Here is a 25,865-nt window from a genome sequence, read left to right on the forward strand (position 1 = left end):
GCTTGGAGGGCAAAATCACCCACTCTGTCTCTCCGTCTCACAGCGGATCTCTTCTAAAAACAGACAGAAGAGAGGAGTAGACACACACAAACACAACCCCCAAAAGGCCCTTCTCTCGCTTTGGGCTTCTTCTTTTGAGTGGGGGAACTTTTTACTCCCGTTCTCAGTGTTGTTTTTGTTCTAGTGGCTGGGCTGTCGGCTGTTTAAACTGCTGAGAGGTGGGGGTCCACTGGGGGTGTTTGAGGACTTTACTGGCCCCTCTCTCTCGCTCTTTCATTCACGGTCGTGGCTGCCTTCACATCAATGAGCCAGGGAGACCAAAACACTGAATGCGTCTTCATTTGCCTGAACTTTTCACACGCCTCTCTTTTTGTTGCTACGAGTCAGCTCGTTTCCGTCGCCCGCCCGGGTACCAAAGTAGCACTTTTCTTCTCCCTTCTGTCCCTTTCCGTCGCACAATGTTAAGCCCATTTTTAGCTTGACATAATCTAAAATGGTACTTATCTGATTTTATGTCCACCTCAATGCATTAACTTCAGCTATTTCCCCTTTATGTAGCTGTTTTCTTTTTTTGGTGAGTGCAGTGAGGGAGAGAGGGAGCGGGGAAGAGAGAGAGAGCGGGGAAGAGAGAGAGAGGGGGAGATTTGAGACCCAGACCACGGAGTAGACAGCCTATCAGTATTCAGTGGAGAAAGTGAGTGATGGAGGGAGAGAGATGGAGAGAGAAAAAAGGAGGGGGGATGTATCAATATTCTGAGTAGTGTTTGAGGGCAAGGGGAACGAACAGAGGAGAGGGGGAAGGGGGGACCGAGGGTGGAGGAAGGGAGGGAGGTTGGCGGGAGAGTACTTGAGTGAGTCTCTGAATGTGATTATTTGCTCATGTATGCACATGCTTGTGTGTGTGTGCGCATATGTGTGTGTTTGTGCGTGTGTGTTTGTGCGTAAATCTGTTGGTGCGCGTGCATGTGTGTGTGTGTGTGTGTAAATGCTTGTTCATGTGCACACTTTGTGTGATTGTTTTGCAGATCCTCACTTGTGGACGTGTTCGTTGGATAGACTGTGCATAAGACTAAGGAAACAGTTTACAATGTGTTTGTATGTGATGGAATCTCCCACTTGCTTCAGTTACACATACCCTCCCTCTCTCTCTCCCTTCCTTCCTTCCTTCTCTCCCTCCCTCTTTCTCTCTCTCTCCCTCTCTCTCCCTCTCTTTTGCTTGTCTTTTACTCTCCCTGCTAATCAGCATTTGAAAGGCAGCTTTGACAGAGAAAGAAAGTGAGGGGCTGCGGGAGGAGGGGGTAAACGAAAGCAAGAGACAGTGAGTGAGAGAGAGAGAGAGAGAGAGAGAGAGAGGAAAAGCGAGGGAGAGAGAGACCGAAGCAAGAGCTGTACAACCATGCCTTTTATATTTACTAGCGACTGAGGGGAAGAGAGAGCGAGAGAGGGTGAAGAGAGAGACAACCGGTGTGCGCAGCTTTCCCAAGAGGAAATGAAAAGAAAGAAGCTCAGCGAAGAGAGAGAGGGAGAGAAGGAGTGAGAGCGAGAGAGAGAGAGAGGAGGAGTGAGAGCGAGAGGGAGCATGCCGGCGAGAGAGCGAGGGAGAGAGAATCTCACGCTGGCTGTCTCCTAATCCTAGTCCATCTCTAAGAAGTGGCGGAGGGAGCAGAGTGTTAGTGAAGTGATCCAGAGCTAGCATAGCGTCTCTTCTCCACCAGCTAGCACCACTTGCGTACTCACACACACACACACACACACACTTGCAACGGATTCCGCGGTGGGTCCGCCTTCCTGCGTGTCCAGGTCTTTTGTGAGCGTGAGGGGATTGCCTCCAGTCGGTGCAGCCTCTCAGCCCAGCCAGCCCACCCCCAGTGCGTTTGGGAGCAGGGGACCCCAGCCGGGCCGTTTTGGGGGGCACAGGAGTTTGAAGGATAGAGGACGAAGAGGAAAAAGTACGTCCACTCAGAGTAGGGGAGTCAACGCTGGAAATGCCCATCAGGTGAGGCCATCCTGGAACAAGTTCTGGTCAGTGTACACACGCATACACACACACACACACACACACACTTCCACTGTTTGATGAAGTTGATTTGATGTTGTAGAAACTGGATGACATTCCAACAGTCATGTGAGTGTTATGTACTTAGATGGTTATGTCAGTTTGAGAGTGTATTTTAGATGTCACGTTTATTGAATAATGACCGTTACTTGTTTCAGAGCGTTTTAGGGGAAGTCTCACTTTTTGTATGTCATCTACTCTCCTCATTTCTAAGCAAAGTTTGGAAGATGTCATACGTGCTGGCACATGATAGTCCTCTGCTCTTAAAAAAAGTGTCTGAGCCGTAACAACACGTCATTTACTGGTAAATATTCACCTTTGAACTAGATTAATAGCGTCTGTGGAAATATCAGTGTGTATCATTAGTTCAATTTACCTCAGACAGGAAAACAATTTAGTTACAAGAAATGTGAAATAGTGTATTTTAAATTTAGAATTGGATGGATATGTGATATTTTTGGTCCCGGAGAAGGAAAACACATTGGATATAAATATGTGTGTAAATATCTGTTTTTGTTTTTTTGTCTGCTCAGGACTGGATGTATTGTCTGTGTATTTACCGTAACTCTCTAAAGTAAACTGGATAAAAGTTGTTTCCATAACAGACATAAGAAAAGGACTTGCTTCCTAAGTTGTTTATTTCTGCCAGCGCACTGAAAGGTCAACATCTATTATTATCATTAAAGCCATTGTTGTTTTTAATATATAAATATTGTAATTTCCTGTCCTCTGTAGCTCGTTCAGAATAGTATTAGTGAGCTGCTGTAAAGGAACGAGAGAAAAGGCCAGTTGGCTGGACGGATGATTGTAGTGCTTTAGGGCACTAACAGCAGGTGGCCATAATTGGGTAAATGACTGTTACAAAATGCCTGTGTAATCTGGTGCCTAGTGATAAAATAGTAAATATCACCAATGTTATTAAATAATGACACCAATCAAAAGAACAGGGATCAGGTATGTTATGCTTGACTATGTTGTTCATCTAAGGCTCTGTTAGCTGTGTGTTTGTAGAGGCACAGCACAACTATATAAAAGGGAGGACAGAAGAGTGACTTAGGAAAGACATTAACAAACAAATGTGTGTGTGTGTGCAATCATGTGTGCGTGTGCGCAAACAAACACAGGGACCAGTGTTTTTACCCAGGTGTGTCCTGGTCCGCCTTCACGGAGTGTGTTGTTTGTTGACGGTAATTGAATGTTTCTGTGCTGTGTGAGTGTGTTGTGAGGTATAACAGCACATGATCCTACCACCACCACCATCTGTAGGGCTCCACCTGCTCAGTCACTGCAGCTGTAAGGAGAAATCCCTCCACCCAATAATACACAGCCACTTCATAGACCACACTGAAAGTGTTGATTCCAGATGATGTTTTCAGGCTGTGGTGGTTGTGTCTGTATCACCAAAACGATTTGAAAACCGCTCCAGACGTGATTGGTCTCACAGACGCTGGCTATTTCTAAAGTCACTCGCTCCTATAGGCTCTGAAAGGAGTAGATGGGCATTGTGTCCGTCAATCAGTAATAGCTCATGTTCGTCCTTGTTGACCGCGGACCGTGTTCAAACCAGAACTTGTCTTTTTTTATTTGTTTCTATCTCTTGTCTGTTTTGGGGATTTGACATTCTGGACCGTGTCCTTTTCCGTACTAGCGAGAATACGCAGTCGAGCTCGCAAAATGACTTTAACATTTTCCCACGATATGGAGAGACGCTTGGGTGAAGGGATCGTCCTGGGCAACCGGGCCGTGATATATTTTGCTCTGTTGAATAACATGTCAATGGACTAACCTTATTGCAGCGAACGGGGGTCTGAGAGGCAACAGTCACATAGAGGAGATGTCTGGAACAATTCTCGGTCTGACAGGTTGACATTGGGATGGCGTCGGTAGTTGTGGATGGGGAAAGACGTGTTTGAAGACCGTCAGATAGTCATTGAAATGTCCTTTTCTGAAGACTTTCTTCAGGGCCAAGAAAAGGTAAATATGTAGACCGATGGGTAGACGTTCTCGTTTGTTTGACTGTTGATTCACCATCAAAGAGGACAGACAGACACACTCACACACAGAGGTGTCTGACTGTTGACACACACATACACACACACACACACAACGAGCGAGCGAGAGAAGTGTGCGAGTGGGACAGATATTGGCTGCGTCAGTGACAGAGGGTGTCAGCTCAGTGTCAGTGAGATGTGTTTAGTGTCACACTCTGCTGACCTGATCTCCGGTCAGGCTGTCCACTCTGTCCCGCTGTGGCTCCTTACATAACCCCTGCTGTCATTCACACACTGCCCTGCAGGGAGCCAGCGGCGCGAAGAGTTACACACACACACACACACACACACATACATACACACATCGGACGGACGCATGCACACACATACACACGCACACATAGATACACACACACACGTATATAAACACACACACGGATGCAAACATGCATACATACAGGTAATTGCCAAAATCATAGAAACACTGGAGTAAATGGGGGATACAAAGCTCATTGAAAGCAGGTGCTTCCACACAGGTGTGGTTCCTGAGTTAGTTAAGCAATTAACATCCTATCATGCTTAGGGACATGTATAAAAATGCTGGGCAGGTCATTATTTTGGCTACCATGGCTATGTCCCCATAGGATGACAATGCCCCCCATCCACAGGGCATGAGTGGTCGGTTTAATGAGCGTGAAAACGTTGTAAACCATATACCATGGCCGTCGCAGTCACCTGATCTCAATCTTATTGAACACTTATAGGAGATTCTGGAACGGCGCTTGAGACTGCGTTTTCTACCACCATCAACAAAACACCAAATTATGGGAATTTCTTGTGGAAGATTGGTGTCGCATCCCTCCAATAGAGTTCCAGACACTTGTAGAATCGATGCCAAGGTGCATTGAAGCAGTTCTGGTTCGTGGTGGTCCAACGCCCTATTAAGACACTTTATGTTGGTGTTTCCTTTATTTCAAAAGAGTTATTTGGCTGTCCCCATAGGAGAGACATTTTTGGTTACAGCTAGAACCTTTTTTGGTTAAAGGTAGAACCCTTTTGGGTTCCATGGAGAACCCTCGGTGGAAAGGGTTCTAAATGAAACCCAAAATGGTTCTACCTAGAACCAAACAGATTCTACCTGGAACCAAAAAGGTTTCTTCAAAGGGTTCTCCTATGGGGACAGCCAAAGAACCCTTTTAGGTTCTAGATAGCACCTTTTTTTTCTGAGATTGTACAGACACGTGTCGTCATACACACAAATAATTTCAAATGTCGACAAAATGAAATGCGCTAGACAAGGTGGAATCGGTCAAATTAATTATCCGTGAAATGGCGGTGGAAACGCCTTTGTGCTAATATTGATGTAAGTATCTTCATAGTAAACTTGGAGTCATCGAAGTAAACTTGGAGTCACGCAACGATATGTTGTGTGGTTCTCCCAGGATCCCACTTGGACTGGGGAACGCTTCAGTTTATTAGGCTACAGATGAAATAAGTGACGATGAACTTCACAGGGTGGTGAAAGTGCACGGTGATGAGCTTGATGCTCCTTTCCAATAAATATCCAGGGTCTTATTCTGGTGACATGATGATCTGTGATTGGCTGCCATTTTGTCCATAATAACCTCATCATGTAGTAAACTATACCTGCACACATGCCAAGAACAGAGTGGACACATCTGCGCTATATAACAATTTTGTTTGTGACAAAACCATCAGTAGAGTTGAAAATGTGATGGTGATTTTTTTTTCTTTTCTTCAGTACATGGGAATTTAACCGCAAAAGTTATTTTTATGTGCACTTCGTCATCACGCACAGCCTTTTATCCGCAACAAGTCAATTTGATGGAAACACATCTCTGGTGGGAAAATGCGCCTATTGTTTTTGTGCAGATTTTTGAATTATTTGCATGAAAATCTGTCACCATTTGGATGAAAATATAGCTATATTTACAAGCATTTGGTTCCGGTATTTATATACTAATAGAGTGATTCCTCACGAGGATTGTTGACATTTATTTGACATTTGTACCTAAAAGCATAATTGAGAAATAATGTATCAAAGTTGACATATTTATGACATTTTGGCCTTACCCAGGCCTCCTGTAAGACTCCATAATGTTTCATCTGTAGAGGCTACAAAGCAACATTGGTGTAATATGAAGCTTGACTGCTTGCTCTGTTATATGAGTAGTATTTTGATTTCAAATACTTTTTTTTACATTCGTTTATGAATATTTAAAGATATAAACATAGCATTAAAAAAGAATTGGCAAATGTTTTTATATATTTGTTCAACATAATATACTCTACGAACATATCAAAGTTCCAAAGTGGGATCTCTGCTACTTTGAGTTCTGATCCAGTTTGGGTGCGTTCGTAAATTCACTCTAAACGACACCGTTTTTTGCCAGGAGCAGAGTCGCAGTCACCAACGCTCTGGATAACAGGAAAGCAGCCTAACCAGCTCTGCTATGGCGAGTAAAATGGTCAGAGTGAGCTGTTCTCTCATTTTTGCCTGGAAGTAGCTAGTAAGCTAGCCAACTTTAGCTAGTTAGCTTGGGTGCTTGACTGGCGTTGGGAGGTCGGGAACGCTCGGATCAAACTTACTCCCTGGCCAGAGCGTCCAATTTACAAACAGGCAATCTGACAAAGCTCTGAAATTACAAATGCCCAGAGCGCACCCTGAACGCACTCTGGCACTCCAGGGTGAATTTACGAACATACCCTATGTAAGCATTACCAACAGAGTGAATGTGAAAATGTATTCAAAATGGCTGCCCTCTGCTGGTGATTTGCAGGATGTTCAATGATGCAAGTAAAAGGAGTGCTGTGATTGGTTACATTGCCTACTATGCCAATTTCTCTCTATAAAATGGGCCATAACTTTAAAACTAGCAGAGATCCCATTCTGGAACTTTGATATGCCCATAGAGTATATTATGTTCAACAATATATTGAAATATTCATGTTTATATTTTTCAATATTCATAAATGATTGTATTTTTTTTTTTATTGAAATGAAAATACTACTCATATTTGCAGCACCTACAGATGAAACACTATGGAGTCTTAAAGGAGGCCTGGGTAAGGCCAACATGTCATAAACTATGATAAATTATTTCTCAATTATGCTTTTAAATACACATTTCTAATACACGTCAACAATCCATCCTCCAAAGGACCATTCTATGGATTACACTAAGTATTTTTTTTTCTGGGTTTTGTGAGGAATCACTCAATACGAATAGTATTTACCTGTATACGGAAAAAAATATATAAACGCTACATGCAACAATTTCAACTATTTTACTGAGTTACAGATCATATCAGGAAATCAGTCAATTGAAACAAATTAATTAGGGCCTAATCTATGGATTTCCCATGACTGGGCAGGAGCGCAGCCATCGGTGGCATAGGCCCACCCACTGGGGAGCCAGGACCAGCCAATCAGAATGAGCTTTTCCCCACAAAAGGTCTTTAGTACAAACAGAAATACTTCTAAGTTTCATCATCTGTCTAGGTGGCTGGTTTCAGACAATTCCGCAGTTGTGGAGGTACTGGGCTGATGTGGTTACACGTGCTCTGCGGTTGTGAGGCCGGTTGGACATACTGCCAAATTCTCTAAAACGATGTTGAAGGCAGCTTATGGTAGAGAAATTAACATTAAATTCTCTGGCACAAATCTGGTGCACATTCCTGTAGTCATCATGTCAATTGCACACTCCCTCAAAACTTGAGACATCTGTGGCATTGTTTTGTGTAACAAAACTGCACCTTTTAGAGTGGCCTTTTATTGACAGGTGCACCTGTGTAATGATCATGTTGTTTAATCAGCTTCTTGATATGCCACCTCTGTCATGGATTATCTTGGCAAAGGATAATGCTCACTAACGGGGGTGTAAACAAATTTGTCCACAAACTTTGAGAGAAATCAGCTTTTTCAGCTCATGAAACACGGGACCAACACTTTACATGTTGTATTTACATTTTTGTTCAGTATAAATGTACACTGAGGATATTCAAACACACTCTCTTTAAAATATTGTACTGTACATAAAAGGACAAGGATACAGTACATACACACACTGAAAAATTACGTAAATATTCTTGCTCACTCTTACATACTGCCCCCACAGAAATACAGACCAGTACACCTGCCAAGGAAGAACAGACAACGTGAATAGACATGCATGTGTTAAACCAGGTACAGGGCAGGTGCACTGAAATCCATTCTGCACTGGAACTCACCTACACAACTTATGCAACCCTTGTAAGCCACTGATACTGGACTGAACTCTCTGACATTTGTATACATGTATCTATATTTAAATGTATTTCTATGTTAATGTGTCAGCACTTGTGTGTGTGACCCTGTGTGCTAGTGATGCACAGTTCAGCTGTTTATTCACCCGCACCCACCCGCATGTGCGAATAACCCATCTGCAACCGTCCGACTATATGTAATAAAGGGAAAATCTGAGGCCCGCACCCGACCCCAACCCGACCTCCAACCCACCAATATAGAAAATGCTCTGAACAGTTCCCGTGTAACTTTTTCTCCCCAAGTTCCCAAAAGCATTTGGTGATTGGTGTGTATCTGGCGCACGCATACAGTTAGGCCGTAAAGCTTAGGCTTATGCACTAATGCCAGATAAAAATTATGAATGGAAAACTTCAATGTAGCCTATAGACATGAATTGCACAAGAATTATACATTTATGGATTTTTTATGCCTTTTTTCTCTTCATTCAACCTGCTCGCCACCCACCCGCCCTTCACCCACACAATATTTCATGACCCTAAACCCGCCCTGCGGGGTTATGAGTCAACCCGCGCATTACACTGTGTGCTGGGCTATGGCATGTGGTTATTTAGAGGTTAGTGGTGATGTTCTCCCTGCCCGAGGGAAGTGGATTTAGTGTCTTTCTTCTAAACTGTTCCCAGATAAATAAATAAAAATCAGGTACAGCAACATTATGCATCTCTCTCTCTATCTTTAAGTCCTTTCTCTTTTCCTTTCGGACGGTTTAGGAGATCTTTGGTGAATTTGTCGCAGTTCTGACTCATAAGTTTTGCTTCAACTTTATATCGTTACATTTATAAAGCCTTTACCAATACTTCTGTATATCTATATAACTCTAATGTAATTGTATTCATAAGAAATCTTATTTCCCTGCTTATTCCCCTCTCTGATATTAATCTACCGGCTGTCAGGGCTACTACTTTCATGTAGGACTGTTAAAGTTGGTCTGTGGTGTATCGACAGTGTTCACATACAGTATTACCATGCTATCTCAGAGCTCCAGCCCCACGGTGGATCATCATCATTGAAAAGCATGGATTTTCTGTTGCAGCGTGTCCGTGAGGACTAGGACATCAAAGAAAGCCTACTGAGGCCCTATGAAATAAGAGGAGGGAGAGAGCTATCGATTAGTGGAGGTAAACACGAGCAAACTTCCCTCCTCGTTTTGCTCTCTCTATCCACCCCTCCCTCTATCTCCCTTCTCTCGTTCTCTCCACCGATCCTTCTTTCTCTTTATCTCTCCATCTCTCTCCATCCAACCCTCTCCTCTCCATTCATCCTTTCTCTGGAAGGTTCTACAGTAGACCTCTTGGTTCTGGGGTCACTCAGCTATAGGTAGGGCCTGTTTTAGGAATGAACGGTTAACCCAAACTGCTCTTGTTCCCTCGTGGCCGCTCCCTTCGTTCCATTCCATCCCTCCTTCCCTCATTGCCGTGACGATACCTGGGGGTGGGCAGGGTCACTCTGGTCTAATCTAACAGCGTATTGATTCCATTAGATAATTAATGACCCGGTTGGGGGTTGGGGAGGACAGGGAGGGGTGCAGTGGGCGGAGGGAAGTGCTTAAGCCCTTGAGAGTTGGAGAGAACCTTGGGCCAGGAATGAGTCAAGGTCAGACGCAGCCTGCGCTTCGATGTGGAGGTGGCTTGCCGGCTGAGGACCGGAATACCGAACCTTAGAGAGAGAGAGCGAGAGAAAAGTATAGACAGAGAGAGAGGCAAGAGAGGGAGAGAAATCATAATGTCCAACGATCCAGTGTAGCTGTGGATTGATCGGTAGTTGAGTAAAAAGTAAATAGAGAAACATCTACCCATGGAAGACCAGAATACTGAGCTACCTCTTTATGGACACTCCAGCCACTCATCAAGGTCTGTTCACCTATGTGATAATATCCCCCACTGAAAGAAAACATTTCACCTTCTACAAGTAAAATATTGCGCTAGTCTACATAATTGATATGGATGAGTTTTTGCCTCTGTATGGTTTGGACGTTTTCACACCTCCACGGTCCCTCGCTCTCTCTCTCCTTCTGTGAGATGGGGAACCAGCTGTCCTGTCGGGTGGTTGAGGGACCAGTCATACCGTATAGTAAACCTTTTAAAACAGACACTATTTCATCGTGGTAAGAGGAGTAGAAAGAAAACGGGAAGATAACGGGAAACGGTAAAATAAGGAGAGGTGTGCGGCTGTTGTCTTTCCCAGTGTCAAAGCAGACGGCCTAACTGTATCGCTGCACAGGCCAATGTTACCCGGCCAATGTTACCCGGCTAACTCATTTATTTTGTATTTTTTAACGAGCGCTCCAAACATTCTATTCCATTCCATTCACTTCCATTCTATTTTGTTCTATCCTATTCTATCCTATTCCAACTGACATTACCAGGGCTGACTGTGTCCCTGAGGTGTACAGTTAGGTGGGTGGGGGTCTTAGCTGGTATTTAGACCCAGCTCCCCCCAGCCTTGGCCAGGTCATCTGTGGGGCTCTAGGGGAGAAATGTGAGGCATACAACAGCCATTTCCCTGCAGCCTGGGGAGCCAGTGGCATTCCAGCAGGCAATTGTCTGCGTGCTGTTTGCCTTAAATGTGTTCATTTGCCCGACTCCCCCAGTCAGAGCTCCGTGGGGAGGGTCGGAGCGCTCTAACAAACCTCTGACAGCTGGAGGCTCTAATTAAACGTCCCCCGCTGAAAACAGACAGCGGAGCGGCCAAACGAACTGACTCACCGACCGACCAACCCGACGGAGAGGCTCTGAACGGCGAACGCCCTCCCTTCCAGCCCTGTGCTGTCTACACGAGAGCCAGCCGCAGAGCAGAGAGCAGGGCAGCCACAGCATGAGGGGATCACACAGAGATACACACACACAGATGTAAGCACATGCACGCACATGTCCCACACACAGGTGCTTGGATGCACACGTACGCATGCACACACCATAATACTTTTAGGTCCTGTAAACCAAAGTCATGCTGTTTTGGCAGGGCTACTGTAAGAGCCTCATCACAGTATGTTTTATATCTGAATAATCTTTTGTTGTTTTCAATAACCCTCCACAGATGACAGGGTTGACATACAGCTTGCTGTTTGCGGTACTGTAGAGAGCGTTTGGCGCGGTCCGTTTGGGGGGAGTGCATTAGTAGCCTCCCAACCTGCGACAAGGTTATGAAGCTGATTGAATAATTACCGTCCATTACGGCCCACGCCGCTGCTGATGTGCTGCCTGGCTTCTGTCTTTAGAGATAGAGACGCACGGCCGATAGAGACTCAGATTAGATAAGGACAGATTGGGTCAATTAAGAGATAAACATACAGGTACGGGACAGAGCGGCTGCGTGTGTGTGTGTGTGTGTGTGTGTGTGTGTGTGTGTGTGTGTGTGTGTGTGTGTGTGTGTGTGGTGTGTGTGTGTGTGTGTTGTGTGTGTGTGTGTGTGTGTGTTAGAGAGAGATGAGTGGAAGATACATTGTGTGACTTTTATTTCCCCAGCACACAATGCGATGTACTCAGCTAGCAAGGTTCGGGGAGGGTGATGTAAAATGTAATTGTTACACACGGCTCAGGGATGGTGTGTCGGCTACAGAGATTCTACAGTGATGTGATGCCGGGTTGGGAATTGTGGTCATACGTTAAATGCACTAGAAAGTGTTCTCTTGTAGACAGACTAAGTAAACATCTCACCAAATTATGCTAAATTATAGTTCTGGATTATCAAGATTAAATAGAAAGTCATTTAATTGAAATCTCAACGTAATGTGATGGCTTGGCCCGGCCCGGTCTGGTTCTACATATCCCAGCTCCCTACCCCAGCCTGACCCGATTCTACCCAGCCCAGCCTGGTTCCCCTCCCCTGGTACTGTTGACCCAGCGGTAGAGAGGGCACCCCTGGCCGCAGGGCAGGACACCAGGCTGCTGCAGGCCACGCTGACCTTTTAAAGGTCACCAGAGCACAGAGGCAGAGAGGGGGAGGGGAGAGGGAGGCCAGCCAACTGGCACCGCTGGTGGACCTGGGAGCCAGAGGGTGAGTGTGTGGGGGAGGCAGGGGGGGTCTTCTAATGTCTCTGCTTTGCCCTGTCTTTGCTAACCGGAGTGAGACTTCTGTACTGAATGGCTTTTTTAGCACAGTGGACGTTCTTCAAAGCTTTTATAGAGACATGCATACCTAACTAACCATAATTCCCCCTCTCTCTCTCTCGCTCTTTCTTTCTCTCTCTCTCTCTCTCTCTCTCTCTCTCTCTCTCTCTCTCTCGCTTCCTCACTCCCGCAGGGGGTCTGAGCCTGTCACAGCCTCGGCCAATCGCAGCCTGCGTTAGAGGTGGCGGCTGCGTGTGATTGGAGGATGGCGACCATGCCGTTCGTCAGCGAGGGAAAGTGTGTGAGCGTGGAGTGGGACTTCCTACAGGGACTACTGGCCAAACCCCCCACCCTGCCTTGGTGAGAAACACACTAATACACACACACACACATAATAGCATTGCATAGCGAGTGCTAACACACACAAACACTTACTCATATTCTAAACCATCACACCCACACAGCCCCTCACACACACACTGTACTGTATAGTAAAATGGTTATTGCTCTGTGGCCTTGGCTGTCATGGCTGTTAATCCCTTTCCCTTAGTGGGAGATTACGTACATTTGGCTGGAATTATTAATGGGACGGTCATTTATAGGCGGATATAAAAACTAAGCAGAATCAATGGGTGAGTATCGATTGTTCTCTCAGGTGAGTTGAGCTCGTATAATAATGAGACGTTGTGGAGGACGGGGCTATTCTAAACACAGCTGTTTACACACCCTGGAGAACACAGATGTGTTGGCTGATTAGGACAAATACCACACACATGCATGCATGCAATAGCACACAAACATACACACACGGAAACATGCGTACACACACATTTTATTTTCTCAATTTCTCTCTCTATTGCCCTCTCTCTCACTCACACACACACACACACACACACCCTCCTGTGGCAGGCAGTCTGCAGGCCCGGAATGAGAATCGATGTCACAGACACGGGGGAGAAATGCTGTTTCTTTATTCTCTACCACAGACACAAACTGTGGAGTCGCCGTGACAACATAATTCTACCACTCAGGCCCCATTGAGGGGAGTCGATACCCAATCAGAGAGACAGGCTACCTGAGCCCAGGCCCCCCTCTGCCACACGGCCCCTCCTCCTCCCATTGATCACTCAATCACCGCTGCAGCCCGGTACCTGCCAGCCAGTCGCATGGCTGTGTGTGAGACAGCGAGGGAGAGAGAGTGTGGATGCTAGTGTGTGTGTGTGTGTGTGTGTGTGTGTGTGTGTGTGTGTGTATGTGTTGGAAGCAGACGCACTAGCTGTGCTGTGTAATAGCCATGTGTATACCAGTGTGACAGGGGAATAGACCCTGGTAGATGGAGCACTTTCTGTCTGTAATTACACGGACAGACAATCTGCTGGAGACAAATTAGAATTGAGATTGGTTCACTAAGATTGCGGGTGTCATTATATTCCTTTTAAAGGACTATTCTCGGGTCATCGTCAGCATACACGACCAAGCCACAGGTGCTCATTCTGTGGTCAATTAGGATTCTTTATCATTTCGGGGCTTTGGCATGAACCACACGCCCTTTTCACTTATAATTCTCCTTTACCTTCTCTTTGCTATCTCTCCCCTCTCCCCCGGACCTTTCCTCTCCTCCTCCAGTTTGCAGAACCTGCGGAAGGAGAAGTCTCGTAATGCCGCTCGTTCCCGTCGCGGCAAGGAGAACTTTGAGTTCTTTGAGCTGNTCTCCTCCTCCAGTTTGCAGAACCTGCGGAAGGAGAAGTCTCGTAATGCCGCTCGTTCCCGTCGCGGCAAGGAGAACTTTGAGTTCTTTGAGCTGGCCAAGATGCTGCCTCTCCCCGGGGCCATCACCAGCCAGCTGGACAAGGCCTCGGTCATCCGTCTCACCATCAGCTACTTGCACATGTGCACCTTCGCCAGCCAGGGAGACCCGCCCTGGTGCCCCCTGCTGGAGGGAGAGAACCACTGCAGCAAAGGTGAGCTCTCACCCTTACCTTACCTTACCCAGGATCTTAACCTGGAATGACTGGAAAACTCAGTCACCGATGCTGCAAACAAAAGCAGTTTGAAAATGTTACTGTAGGTGTATCAGCATTGTAACAGCACTATAATATTCTATGTAGTCCCTCACCCAACGCACCGCACAGACACACATCTCCCTATACCTGATTGACCTTCCCCCTCGTCACAGAAAAAGAGAGAGAGAGCGAGAGAGACAGAGACAGAAAGATGGACAGAGAGAGGGTGAGAGCGGGAGACCGGGAGAGAAATAAAGAGAGGTAGAGAGACAGACAGACAAAGAGACAGACAGAGCGAGAAACAGACAGAGAGACACAAAGACAGAGAGATGATGCACAAAGGAAGGAGGAGCCTGGTGCGGATGGTAATTACAGAAATTAGCTATATAACGAGTAGAGTGTGATTATGAGGGTTGTCTAATTGCTACTATTACAGAGGGGAAACAACTCAGCTACAATTAGGTGTGTGTGTGTGTGTGTGTGTGTGTGTGTGTGTGTGTGTGTGTGTGTGTGTGTGTGGGTGTGTGGGTGTGTCAATGGTTGCAGAAGTGTTTGTCTGTGATGGTGCGTTATATTTTTTTGCACCAGTGTGTGTCCCATCCCAGTTACTCTCAGCAAGTCCTCCTGAAATGGGACGAACCCATGATAGCTCATTGATACTGTATGAAGATATGGATAGTATGTACCTAGCAAACAATGGCAGTCCAGTTCTCATATGCCCATACATTTGCTTATTTTACAAGAAAGTCTTTGAAGGACTCATAGACTTTACTGTATGCGATTTTATTACCATTGTTTGGTGAATATGTTTTTCGAGGAGCCGGCCTTGGAAGAAGCCTGGTGAAAGCAAGACGTGGACATCTCATTGAAAAGCACATCTATCTATTCAATGCTTCGATCAATCTTCAGTTGACATTCATGCACCTGTGGAGACGCGTTCAATCCGCTAGCAGATGTTCTAACAAAGCCTTACAAATGCATCTATGGCAGTCTGGAGCCGTCCCCCCCTCACACATCTCAATGCGTACAGTGCTGTATGTATGCAGTACATCTAACCATTGATCTATTTTTAATGTCTGAAATCTATACTGAAGTTCCATCTGGGGGGGGGGGGGGGGGGAGAAGTAATTCTCCTCTATACATCAGCCTTCAGCAAACGGGAAAGTATGACGCACGCACATAGGTTAATGTTGAGCGTGATGCTGGACTGGAGGTCATCTACCTGTACCCGAGACCCGAGCGGTTCCGGATCCAGAATTCTAAATAATGACACAGGTCTGGGTCGGATCTGATACGATTGCCTCGTGTAGTTGCAACTGTAGGATGAGAAACCTCATGCACTGCAGCCTCAATTAGCATAGCGAGCTAACGTTAGCGAGCTTAATCAGCTAGTCCCGGTTTGATGCAGTCAAGTTAAGTACTATGTGAGGTTATTTATCCTCAAATATCATATCTATGGCAGCTATTAGTCTACTATAGCGCGAGGCGGCTTGGTTGGTCGCTGCCCTTTCGAAAAAAGATTGCAGTCAGAGTGCACTATGTACAACCGCAGGCCCGAGTGCTGTATAACTGCAGTATGCTGCAAATACTGCATCCAAGTGACACAATTCTTTTTTTACTGCAATAATTTTGCAGTGTAACTGTTTGCTGATGATCTGGTGCTTCTGTCCCCAATCAAGGAGGGCCTACATAAGCACCAAGATACATCAGCACCTACATCTGCACAGATTCTGTCAGACATTGGCCCTGACAGTAAATCTCAGTAAGACAAAAATAATGGTGTTCCAAAAAAGGTCCAGTTCCCAGGACCACGAATACAAATTCCATCTAGACACCGTTACCGTAGAGCACACAAAAAACTATACATACCTTGGCCTAAACATCAGCGCCACAGGTAATTTCCACAAAGCTGTGAATGATCTGAGAGACAAGGAGGGCCTTCTATGCTATCAAAAGGAACATAAAATTAAACTTACCAATTAGGATCTGGCTAAAAAATACTTGAATCAGTTATAGAACCCATTGGCCTTTATGGTTGTGAGGTCTGGAGTCCACTCACCAACCACGAATTCACAAAATGGGAAGAATACCAAATTGAGACTGCATGCAGAATTCTGCAAGAATATCCTACATGTACAACGTCAAACACCAAATAATGTGTGCGGAACAGAATTAGGCTGATACCCGCTAATTATCAAAATCTAGAAAATAGCCGTTAAATTTCACAACAACCTAAAAGGAAGCGATTCCCAAACCTTCCATAACAAAGCCATCACCTACAGAGAGATGAACCTGGAGAAGAGCCCCCTAAGCAAGCTGGTCCTGGGGCTCTGTACACAAACAGACCCCACAGAGCCCCAGGACAGCAACACAATTAGACCCAACCAAATCATGAGAAAACAAAAAGATAATTACTTGACACATTGGAAAGAATTTACAAAAAAACTGAGCAAACTGGAATGCTATTTGGCTCTAAACAGAGAGTACACAGTGACAGAATACCTGACCTCTGTGACTGACCCAAACTTAAAGGAAAGCTTTGACTATGTACAGACTCAGTGAGTATAGCCTTGCTATTGAGAAAGGCCGCCGTAGGCAGACCTGGCTCTCAAGAGAAGACAGGCTATGTGCACACTGCCCACAAAACGAGGTGGAAACTGAGCTGCACTTCCTAACCTCCTGCCAAATGTATGACCATATTAGAGACACATATTTCCCTCAGATTACACAGATCCACAAAGAAATCGAAAACAAACCCAATTTTGTTAAACTCCCATATCTATTGGGTGAAATACCACAGTGTGCCATCACAGCAGCAAGATTTGTGGCCTGTTGCCACAAGAAAAGGGCAACCATTGAAGAACAAACACCATTGTAAATACAACCCATATTTATGTTTATTTATTTTCCCTGTAATGTCTTTATTCTTTTGGAACTGTTAACTGTTAATTTGTATTGTTAATTTCAACCTTTGTTTATTATCTAGTTCACTTGCTTTGGTAATGTTAACATATGTTTCCATGGAGAGAGAGAGAGAGAGAGAGAGAGAGAGAGAGAGAGAGAGAGAGAGAGAGAGAGAGAGAGAGAGAGAGAGAGAGAGAGAGAGAGAGAGAGAGAGAGAGAGAGAAGAGAGAGAGAGAGAAGAGAGAGAGAGAGAGAGAGAGAGAGAGAGAGAGAGAGGAGAGAGAGAGAGAGAGAAGAGAGAGAGAGAGAGAGAGAGAGAGAGAGAGAGAGAGAGAGAGAGAGAGAAGAGAGAGAGAGAGAGAGAGAGAGAGAGAGAGAGAGAGAGAGAGAAGAGAGAGAAGAGAGAGAGAGAGAGAGAGAGAGAGAGAGAGAGAGAGAGAGAGAGAGAGAGAGAAGAGAGAGAGAGAGAGAGAGGAAGAGAGAGTAGAGAGAGAGGAGAGGAAGAGAGGAGAGAGAGAAGATAGATAGATAGATAGATAGATAGATAGATAGATAGATAGATAGATAGATAGATAGATAGATAGATAGATAGATAGATAGATCCTGGTGTCAGTCTCCACAATTCTGAATTTAAATGCCTACTATTCGCAGATGACCTATGCCTGCTGTCACCCACAGCACATGGCCTACAGCAGAGCCTGGACCTGCTAGAGCAGTACTGCCAGACCTGGGCCCTGGCAGTAAACCCCAAAAAGACTAAAATAATGATTTACCAGAGAAGATCCAGATCTCAGGGAATTAGACCAAAGTTCTCAATTGGTACAAAATATATAGAGTACTGCACACACTACAATTACTTCGGTTTAAAAATAAGCTCAACTGGACACCTGAATGAGGCAGTGAATGAACTGAGAGAGAAAGCACGCAGGGCATTCTATGCCATTAAAAAGCTAATTCAAATTGAAATACCCATTAAAATTTGGCTAAAACAAATTGAATATGTCATTGAACCAATTGCATTTTACGGCAGCGAGGTGTGGGGTCCACTTGCAAAACAAGATTTCATCAAATGGGACAAACACCCCATTGAAACCCTGCATGCAGAGTTCTGTAAGATTATCCTACATGTCCAGAGGAAAACTACAAACAATGCATGCAGGGCAGAATTAGGCAAATATCCACTAATAATAAAAACTCAAAAAAGAGCAATTAAGTTTTGGAAACATCTAAAATACAGTGACCCCCTCTCATATCAYTACCAAGCCCTGCAATGCCAAGAGCTGAGCAAAGAAAAGAGTCCCCTCATCCARCTGGTCCTGGGGCTGTTCACAAACCTGTTCTACTAACACACTGAAGCCTCAGGACCAGAACATCCAATCAATCAGGATAAACCAAATTACAACACAGTCAAAACAAAACTATATTGCTTATTGGAAAACACAAGTACGAACACAAAGCAAAATGCAGTGCTATCTGGCCCTAAATCGACAGTACACTGTGGCTAAATATTTGACCATGGTTACTGATCAAAACCTTAGAAAAACCTTGACAAAATACAGGCTCAGTGAGCACAGCCTTGCCATTGAGAAGGGTAGACACAGGAAAACCTGGCTCCCTGTAGAGGAAAGGCTGTGCAACACTGCACAACAGCAGAACTTGAGACGGAGTTGCATTTCCTGACAAAATGTCAAAAATATAAAACAATTAGAGAGTGTCATTTCCCCAAATTTGAAACCCTTATTCAAGGTTTCAAAGACCTCTCTGATGAGAGTAGGCTACCAGTCCTGTTGGGGGAGGACGCAGAGAGCTGTTGGTTGGCAGCGCACTACATTGCTGCCTGCCATAAGTTGAGGGACAGTGTCTGACAAACCAATCAACCTGCACATGTACTCTACTGTATGTTTATTGTTATTGTTCAATGTATGGTTATTTTGACACTTGGTTATTGTTGTTACTGTTGTCCCGTTGACAATTTTGATTCTCATTAAAAAAAATTATATTGTAAATATCCAAAATAAGCTTTGGCAATATGTACATTGTTACGTCATGCCAATAAAGCAAATGAATTGAATTGAATTGAATTGAGAGAGAGAGAGAGAGAGAGGGAGGTGGTGAAGAGGAAAATAAGTAGTGGTAGAAAGGGAGAGGACCAGTGAAGTAAAATGTTTTTTTTCTCACAAATTTTGTCTGTGGTGGGGGTTGGGTCTACAGTAGCGTGCGTTAGTCCTGAACCTTTCATTGAATGTATTATTCAAGACTACTGTATATGCACAGGTGATTTGAGCTTTTGAGAGAATCTCTTTTTCAGATATGACTTCCACCCTGTAGAAATGCCAAATAGGAACCTGTCTATTTTCAGAAACATCTCAGTATTTAGCCGTTTTACAATATTGTAGAGATGTTTTCTCATGACCGAATACACTGACAGACAACACAAGCCTCTCAGATCCTCTAAGGACTACATCCAGCAATTAGGGACCAACTGTTTGTGAGGTCAAACTCACGTCTCTCTCTCTCTCTCTGTCTAGCTGTCTCTTGACTTTTAGTCTGCCTTTCATTTCTATCTCTCTGTTATCTCTCTCTCTCTTTCCCCCTCTCTTTCTTACCGTCTCCTGATCACCTCTCCTCTGTCTCTCTCCTTCACTTTCACAATGTCTGCCTCTCCCCTAATTCTCAGCGTTTAAAGTGGCGATGGCTTTTAAGGGAAGTTAATTGCACTCAAATTATGGTCGACCGCAGAAGGAGCGACAGAGAAAGAGACACAGGGAGCGAGCGAGAGAGGGATCGCAGAGTGAGAGGATAATTGCGGTGGAGAAGGACGTTGCGATTATGGCCGCTCTTTCTCTCCCGTCTGTCGTCTCAAACTGTTCCTACAGGGATAACAGACACACACACACGCACACTCTTGGATAACCATCAAAATTGGAGCTCAGTAAACAAGTTGCTATCTGATGAGGTTCACATATGAAAAGACAACTAGCATAAGTAAACAAAACACGGCTATCTATCTACAGTCAGGTCCAAAATTATTGGCACCCTTGATAAAGATGAGCAAAAAAAAGACGGTATCAAATAAATAATAGAATAAGCTATAGTGTATGCTTAAAAAAAATGGAAAACGATATTGTTTTAAACAATTGCTCAGAGAAAGAGAAATGATTTTTTTCTCAAAAATATAGGGGTAAAAATGATTGCCATCCCTGTTTTCAAAAACTTTCACTGAGACATTTTCTGAACTGTTTTACGAGATTGTAGGACACATTTGGGAGGGATCTTAGACAATTCCACTGGTGTGTGTGGCCAAAGAGCTCTATTTTCATGTCATCCAACAAATGTAACTTCTGGAGTCTGCTAAAAGGCATTGGAACTTGGATTTGAACCGATGCTATGGTAAAATTACATGAAAATACAGTCCTTTGGCAACGCACAGCAGTGGAATTGTCTAAGATCCCTCCCAAATGTGTACCTCATACCTACTGTAAAATATGGTGGTGTATCTTTGATGTTATGGGGTTATTTTGCTTCCACTGGTCCTGGCACCCATGTCAAGGTTATAATGGTATCATGAACTTTACCTAGAACTAGGACATTTTAGCCAAAAACCTGGTTGCCTCTTTTAGAAACTTGGCCACTAGTGGATCTTCCAGCGAAGACAATAACCCCAAGCACACATCAAAATCCACAAAGAAATGGTTAATTGGCTACAAAATCAACAATGTGCAATGTTGATCTCAGTCTCCGGCCTTGGACCGCATTGAGAATCTGTTGTTTGAATTGAAGAGGGCAGTCCATAAGCACAGGTGAGGAATATCAACTGGAAAGATTCTGTATGGAGGGTCTAAGATCTCTAATAATACAGTGCCTTCAGGAAGTATTCAGACCCCTTGACTTATTTCAAATTTTGTGTTACTGCCTGAATTCAAAATGGATTAAGTAGATGTTTTTTCTCACCCATCTACACACAATACCACATGATTACAAAGTGAAAACATGTTTTTGGACTCTTTAGCAAAATGATTGAAAATGAAATACATAAATCTCTCATTTACGTACGGTGCATTTGGAAAATATTCAGACCCCTTGACTTTTCCACATTTTGTTACGTTACAACCTTATTCTAAAATGGATAAATAGTTTTTTCCCCTCATCAATCTACACACAATACCCCATAATGACAAAGCAAAAACTGGTTTTTAGAAATGTTAGCAAATGTATTAAAAATAACAAATGGAAATATCACATTTACATAAGTATTCAGACTCTTTACTCAGTACTTTGTTGAAGCACATTTGGCAGTGATTACAGTCTCGAGTCTTCTTGGGTATGACGCTACAAGCTTGGCCCACCTGTATTTGGGGAGTTTCTCCCGTTCTTCTCTGCAGATCCTCTCAAGCTATGTCAGGTTGAATGGGGAGCGTCGCTGCACAGCTATTTTCATATGTTCGATCGAGTTGAAGTCCGGGCTCTTGCTGGGCCACTCAAGGACATTCAAAGACTTGTCCCAAAAGCAGCTCCTGCGTTGTCTTGGCTGTGTGCTTAGAGTTGTTGTCCTGTTGGAAGGTGAACCTTCGCCCCCAGTCTGAGGTCCTGAGTGCTCTGGAGCAGGTTTTCATCAAGGATCTCTTTGTACTTTGCTCCATTCATCTTTGCCTTGATCCTGACTAGTCTCCCAGACGTGACGCTTGGCATTCAGGCCAAAGAGTTCAATCTTGGTTTTATCAGACCAGAGAATCTTGTTTCTTATGGTCTGTCCTTTAGGTGCCTTTTTGCAAACTCCAAGCGGGCTGTCATGTGCCTTTTGCTGAGGAGTGGCTTCTGTCTGGCCACTCTACCATAAAAGCCTGATTGCTGGAGTGCTGCAGAATTTTTGTCCTTCTGGAAGTTTCTCCCATCCCCGCAGAGGAACTCCGGAGCTCTGTCAGAGTGACCATCGGGTTCTTAGTCACCTCCCTGACCAACACCATTCTCCCCCGATTGCTCAGTTTGCTCAGATCGGGCGGCCAGCTCTAGGAAGAGTCTTGGTGGTTCCAAACTTTTCCATTTAAGAATGATGAAAGCCATTGTGTTCTTGGGGACCTGCAATGCTGCAGAAATGTTTTGGTATTCTTCTCCAGATCTGTGCTTCGACACAAACCTGTCTCGGAGCTCTACAGACAATTCCTTCAACCTCATGGCTTGGTTTTTGCTCTGACATGCACTGTCAACTGTGGGACCTTATATAGACAGGTGTGTGCCTTTCCAAATCATGTCCAATCAATTGAATTTACCACAGGTGGACTCCAATCAAGTTGTATAAACATCTCAAGGATGATCAATGGAAACAGGATGCATCCGACCTCAATTTCGAATTTCATAGCAAAGGGTCTGAATACTTATGTAAATAAGGTATTTCAGTTTTTTTTATGTATACATTTGCAAACATTTCTAAAAACCTGTTTTTGCTTTGTCATTATGAGGTATTGTGTGTAGATTGATAAAGAAAATGTAATCCATTTTAGAATAAGGCTGTAACGTAACAAAATGTGTAAAAAGTTAAGGGGTCTGAATACTTTCTGAATGTACTGTAAGTATTCACACCCCTGAGTCAATGCATGTTAGAATCACCTTTGTCAGTGATTACAGCTGTGACTCTTTCTGGTTAAGTCTTTATGAGCTTTGCACACCTGGATTGTACAATATTTGCACATAAATCTTTTCAAATTTCTTCAAGTTGGTTGTTGATCATTGCTAAACAGCCATTTTCAAGTCTTGCCATAGACCTTCAAGCCGATTTAAGTCAAAGCTGTAACTAGGCCACTCAGGAACATTTCATGTCGTCTTGGTAAGCAACTCCAGTGTACAGTATATTTGGCCTCGTGTTTTAGGTTATTGTCCTGCTGAAAGGTGAATATGTCTCCCATTGTCTGTTGTAAAGCAGACTGAACCAGGTTTTCCTGGTTTTGCCTGTGCTTAGCTCTATTCTGTTCATTTCTATCTTAAAAAACTCCCTAGTCCTTGCCGATGACAAGCATACCCATAACATGATGCAGCCACCACCATGCTTGAAAATATGAAGAGTGGTACTCAGTGATGTGTTGTGTTGGATTTGCCCCAAACATAACGCTTTGTATTCAAGACATAAAGTTAATTTCTCTGCCACAATTTTGGCAGTTTTACTTTAGTGCCTTATTGCAAACAAGATGCATGTTTAGGAATATTTTTATTCTGTACAGGCTTCCTTCTTTTCACGCTGTCATTTAGATTAGTATTGTGGAGTAAATGCAATGTTGTTGATCCATTCTCAGTTTTCTCCTATCACAGCCATTAAACTCTGTAACTGTTTTAAAGTCACCATTGGCCTCATGGTGAAATCCCTGAGCGGTTTCCTTCCTCTCCCGCAAGTTAGGAAGGATGCCTGTATCCTTTGTATGCAACTTATTATGTGACTTTTTAAGCACATGTTTACTACTGAACTTATTTAGGCTTGCCAATACAAAGGCGTTGAAAACTTAATGACTCAGGACATTTCAGCGTTTAATTTTCCTTTTTTTTTTATGTCTAAAAACACAATTTCACTTTGACATAATGGGTTATTGTGTGTGACACAAAATCTAATTTTAATCAATTTTAAATTCAGGCTGAAACACAACAAATTGTGGAAAAAGTCAAGGGGTGTGAATACTTTCTGAAGGCACTATTTTATTTTATTTAACTAGGCAAGTCAGTTTTAAGAACAAATTCTTATTTACAATGACGGCCTACCGGTGAACAGTGGGTTAACTGCCTTATTCAGGGGCAGAACGACAGATTTTTACCTTGTCAGCTCGGGGATTCGAACCAGCAACCTTTCAGTTACTGGTCCAACGCTCTAACCACTAGGCCTTTTGTATGTTGTATGTTGTATGTTATCCAATCTCATATTTTGTTTTTAGAAAAAGGCTCAGTGCTGTTATCCTCGCATGGTGAGGTATTGAACGGTATTAGAAAGCAGGTTGCCACTAATGTAGACCCATACGTTTTTGAGAAAATCTAAATATGACTTCAAACTGTTTATCTGAGCAATTTTAATGGTATAAAATACTATAATAGTCAACAAATATTTTGCATACATACAATATAGCTCAGTATTTGTATTATTTGTTTACTCGTTTTTTTGCTCATTTTTTTCAAGGGTTCCTATCATTTTGGACCTGACTGTATTTGGTTCCCGTGGAAACTTCATAACTTGTTTTAAAAAAGTCGACAGCTAGGGGGTGGAAAGTAACAAAAAAAAAAAAAAAAGAGAGGTGGGGAGGATGAGTGAACTTGGACTAAATGATGTATAGAACAGAAGCATAAAAATCAAGCAATCAAATGTCGCTCTTCTATCAGTGCAGAACATCAGGAAGACCCCAACATTGACCTGCGAGTCACACTGTAATTAACGTGGACGCTTCAACCCATTCCTCAAATGAAATTAAACCACGCAAATCTAGCCAAGCTGATGAAAAGTCAATGTGATAGAAAGTACCCCAAGAGCTCTCCTATGACACACACACACACACACACTTGGACTAAATGATGTATAGAACAGAAGCATAAAAATCAAGCAATCAAATGTCGCTCTTCTATCAGTGCAGAACATCAGGAAGACCCCAACATTGACCTGCGAGTCACACTGTAATTAACGTGGACGCTTCAACCCATTCCTCAAATGAAATTAAACCACGCAAATCTAGCCAAGCTGATGAAAAGCTACGCTTTCACCACAAGGGGACCCCCAATCTCACAATGGCACTGTGGCTTTGTCCGGCAACTGTGTATTTATGAGAGTGGTGTGTGTGGTGGGGGATTTATATGTGTGTACAAGTCTACTGGAATGCCTTCTGTTCTGTTGGCTGACCGATGGCAGGGACACGACAAAGAGACGGATGGGGATGGATGTGTGCCCCCCCACCTCCGTGTTCAGTTGTAACCCAGAACAGCACTTTCATTTTGCTGTCATAACGTGTATTGATTTCCCAAAGCCTTGCAACGACACATGGACGTCTGGCGTTCCTCACGCACTCGCACGCATGCACACACACATTAAGACACACACTGCCGCTGCCTGCTCAGAGCACAGTGTTCAAAAACAAACCTGGTAGAGTCACATGCACACGCACACACACACACACACACTCTATATGAAATAAACGGTAAAAACGTGATTTGTGGATTCATCCCCCATCTCTCTCCTCTCTTTCTCTCGCTCTCCCTCTCTTACACAGTCACACACACACCACACATAATCTCTATCCATCTTTCTCCCTCTCTGTCGATCTCGGTTTCTCTCTCCGTCTCTTTTTGTTCTTTTCCTCTCTCCTGTCAGTTGTAATTACCTCTGTAAACAGCTCTACTTTGATGGCAATGCTTCTGTGATAGCTTGTGTTTGGGGTGCATAAGGAGTGGTGAGGCTGTGTGGAGCGAGCGTGTGTGTGTGTGTGTGTGTGTGTGTGTGTGTGTGTGTGTGTGTGTGTGTGTGTGTGTGTGTGTGTGTGTGTGTGTGTGTGTGTGTGTGTGGTGTGTGTGTGTGTGTGT

At 44.0% G+C, this 25,865-nt stretch overlaps 1 protein-coding gene and 1 long non-coding RNA gene across 2 annotated transcripts in view; both read left to right on the forward strand.

Moving 5' to 3' along the window:
* The first annotated feature begins 1,029 nt into the window (after positions 1-1,029).
* On the forward strand, positions 1,030-14,128 carry LOC139024048 (uncharacterized). The gene is made up of 3 exons (XR_011475286.1): positions 1,030-1,996; positions 12,614-12,780; positions 14,047-14,128. It is a non-coding gene; the product is annotated as an uncharacterized lncRNA (long non-coding RNA).
* A 3-nt stretch (positions 14,129-14,131) lies between these two features.
* LOC111957328 (neuronal PAS domain-containing protein 3-like) overlaps positions 14,132-25,865 on the forward strand; it is a gene marked incomplete at its 5' end in the record, with an annotated part of 24,080 nt that continues 12,346 nt past the window's right edge. The window contains one exon of the mRNA XM_070436925.1: positions 14,132-14,381. Coding sequence (XP_070293026.1) covers positions 14,132-14,381 — 250 coding nt within the window. The remainder of the gene's footprint in view (positions 14,382-25,865) is intronic.

The sequence above is a fragment of the Salvelinus sp. IW2-2015 genome, linkage group LG4p, assembly GCF_002910315.2.
Source record: "Salvelinus sp. IW2-2015 linkage group LG4p, ASM291031v2, whole genome shotgun sequence".
NCBI lineage: Eukaryota > Metazoa > Chordata > Actinopteri > Salmoniformes > Salmonidae > Salvelinus > Salvelinus sp. IW2-2015.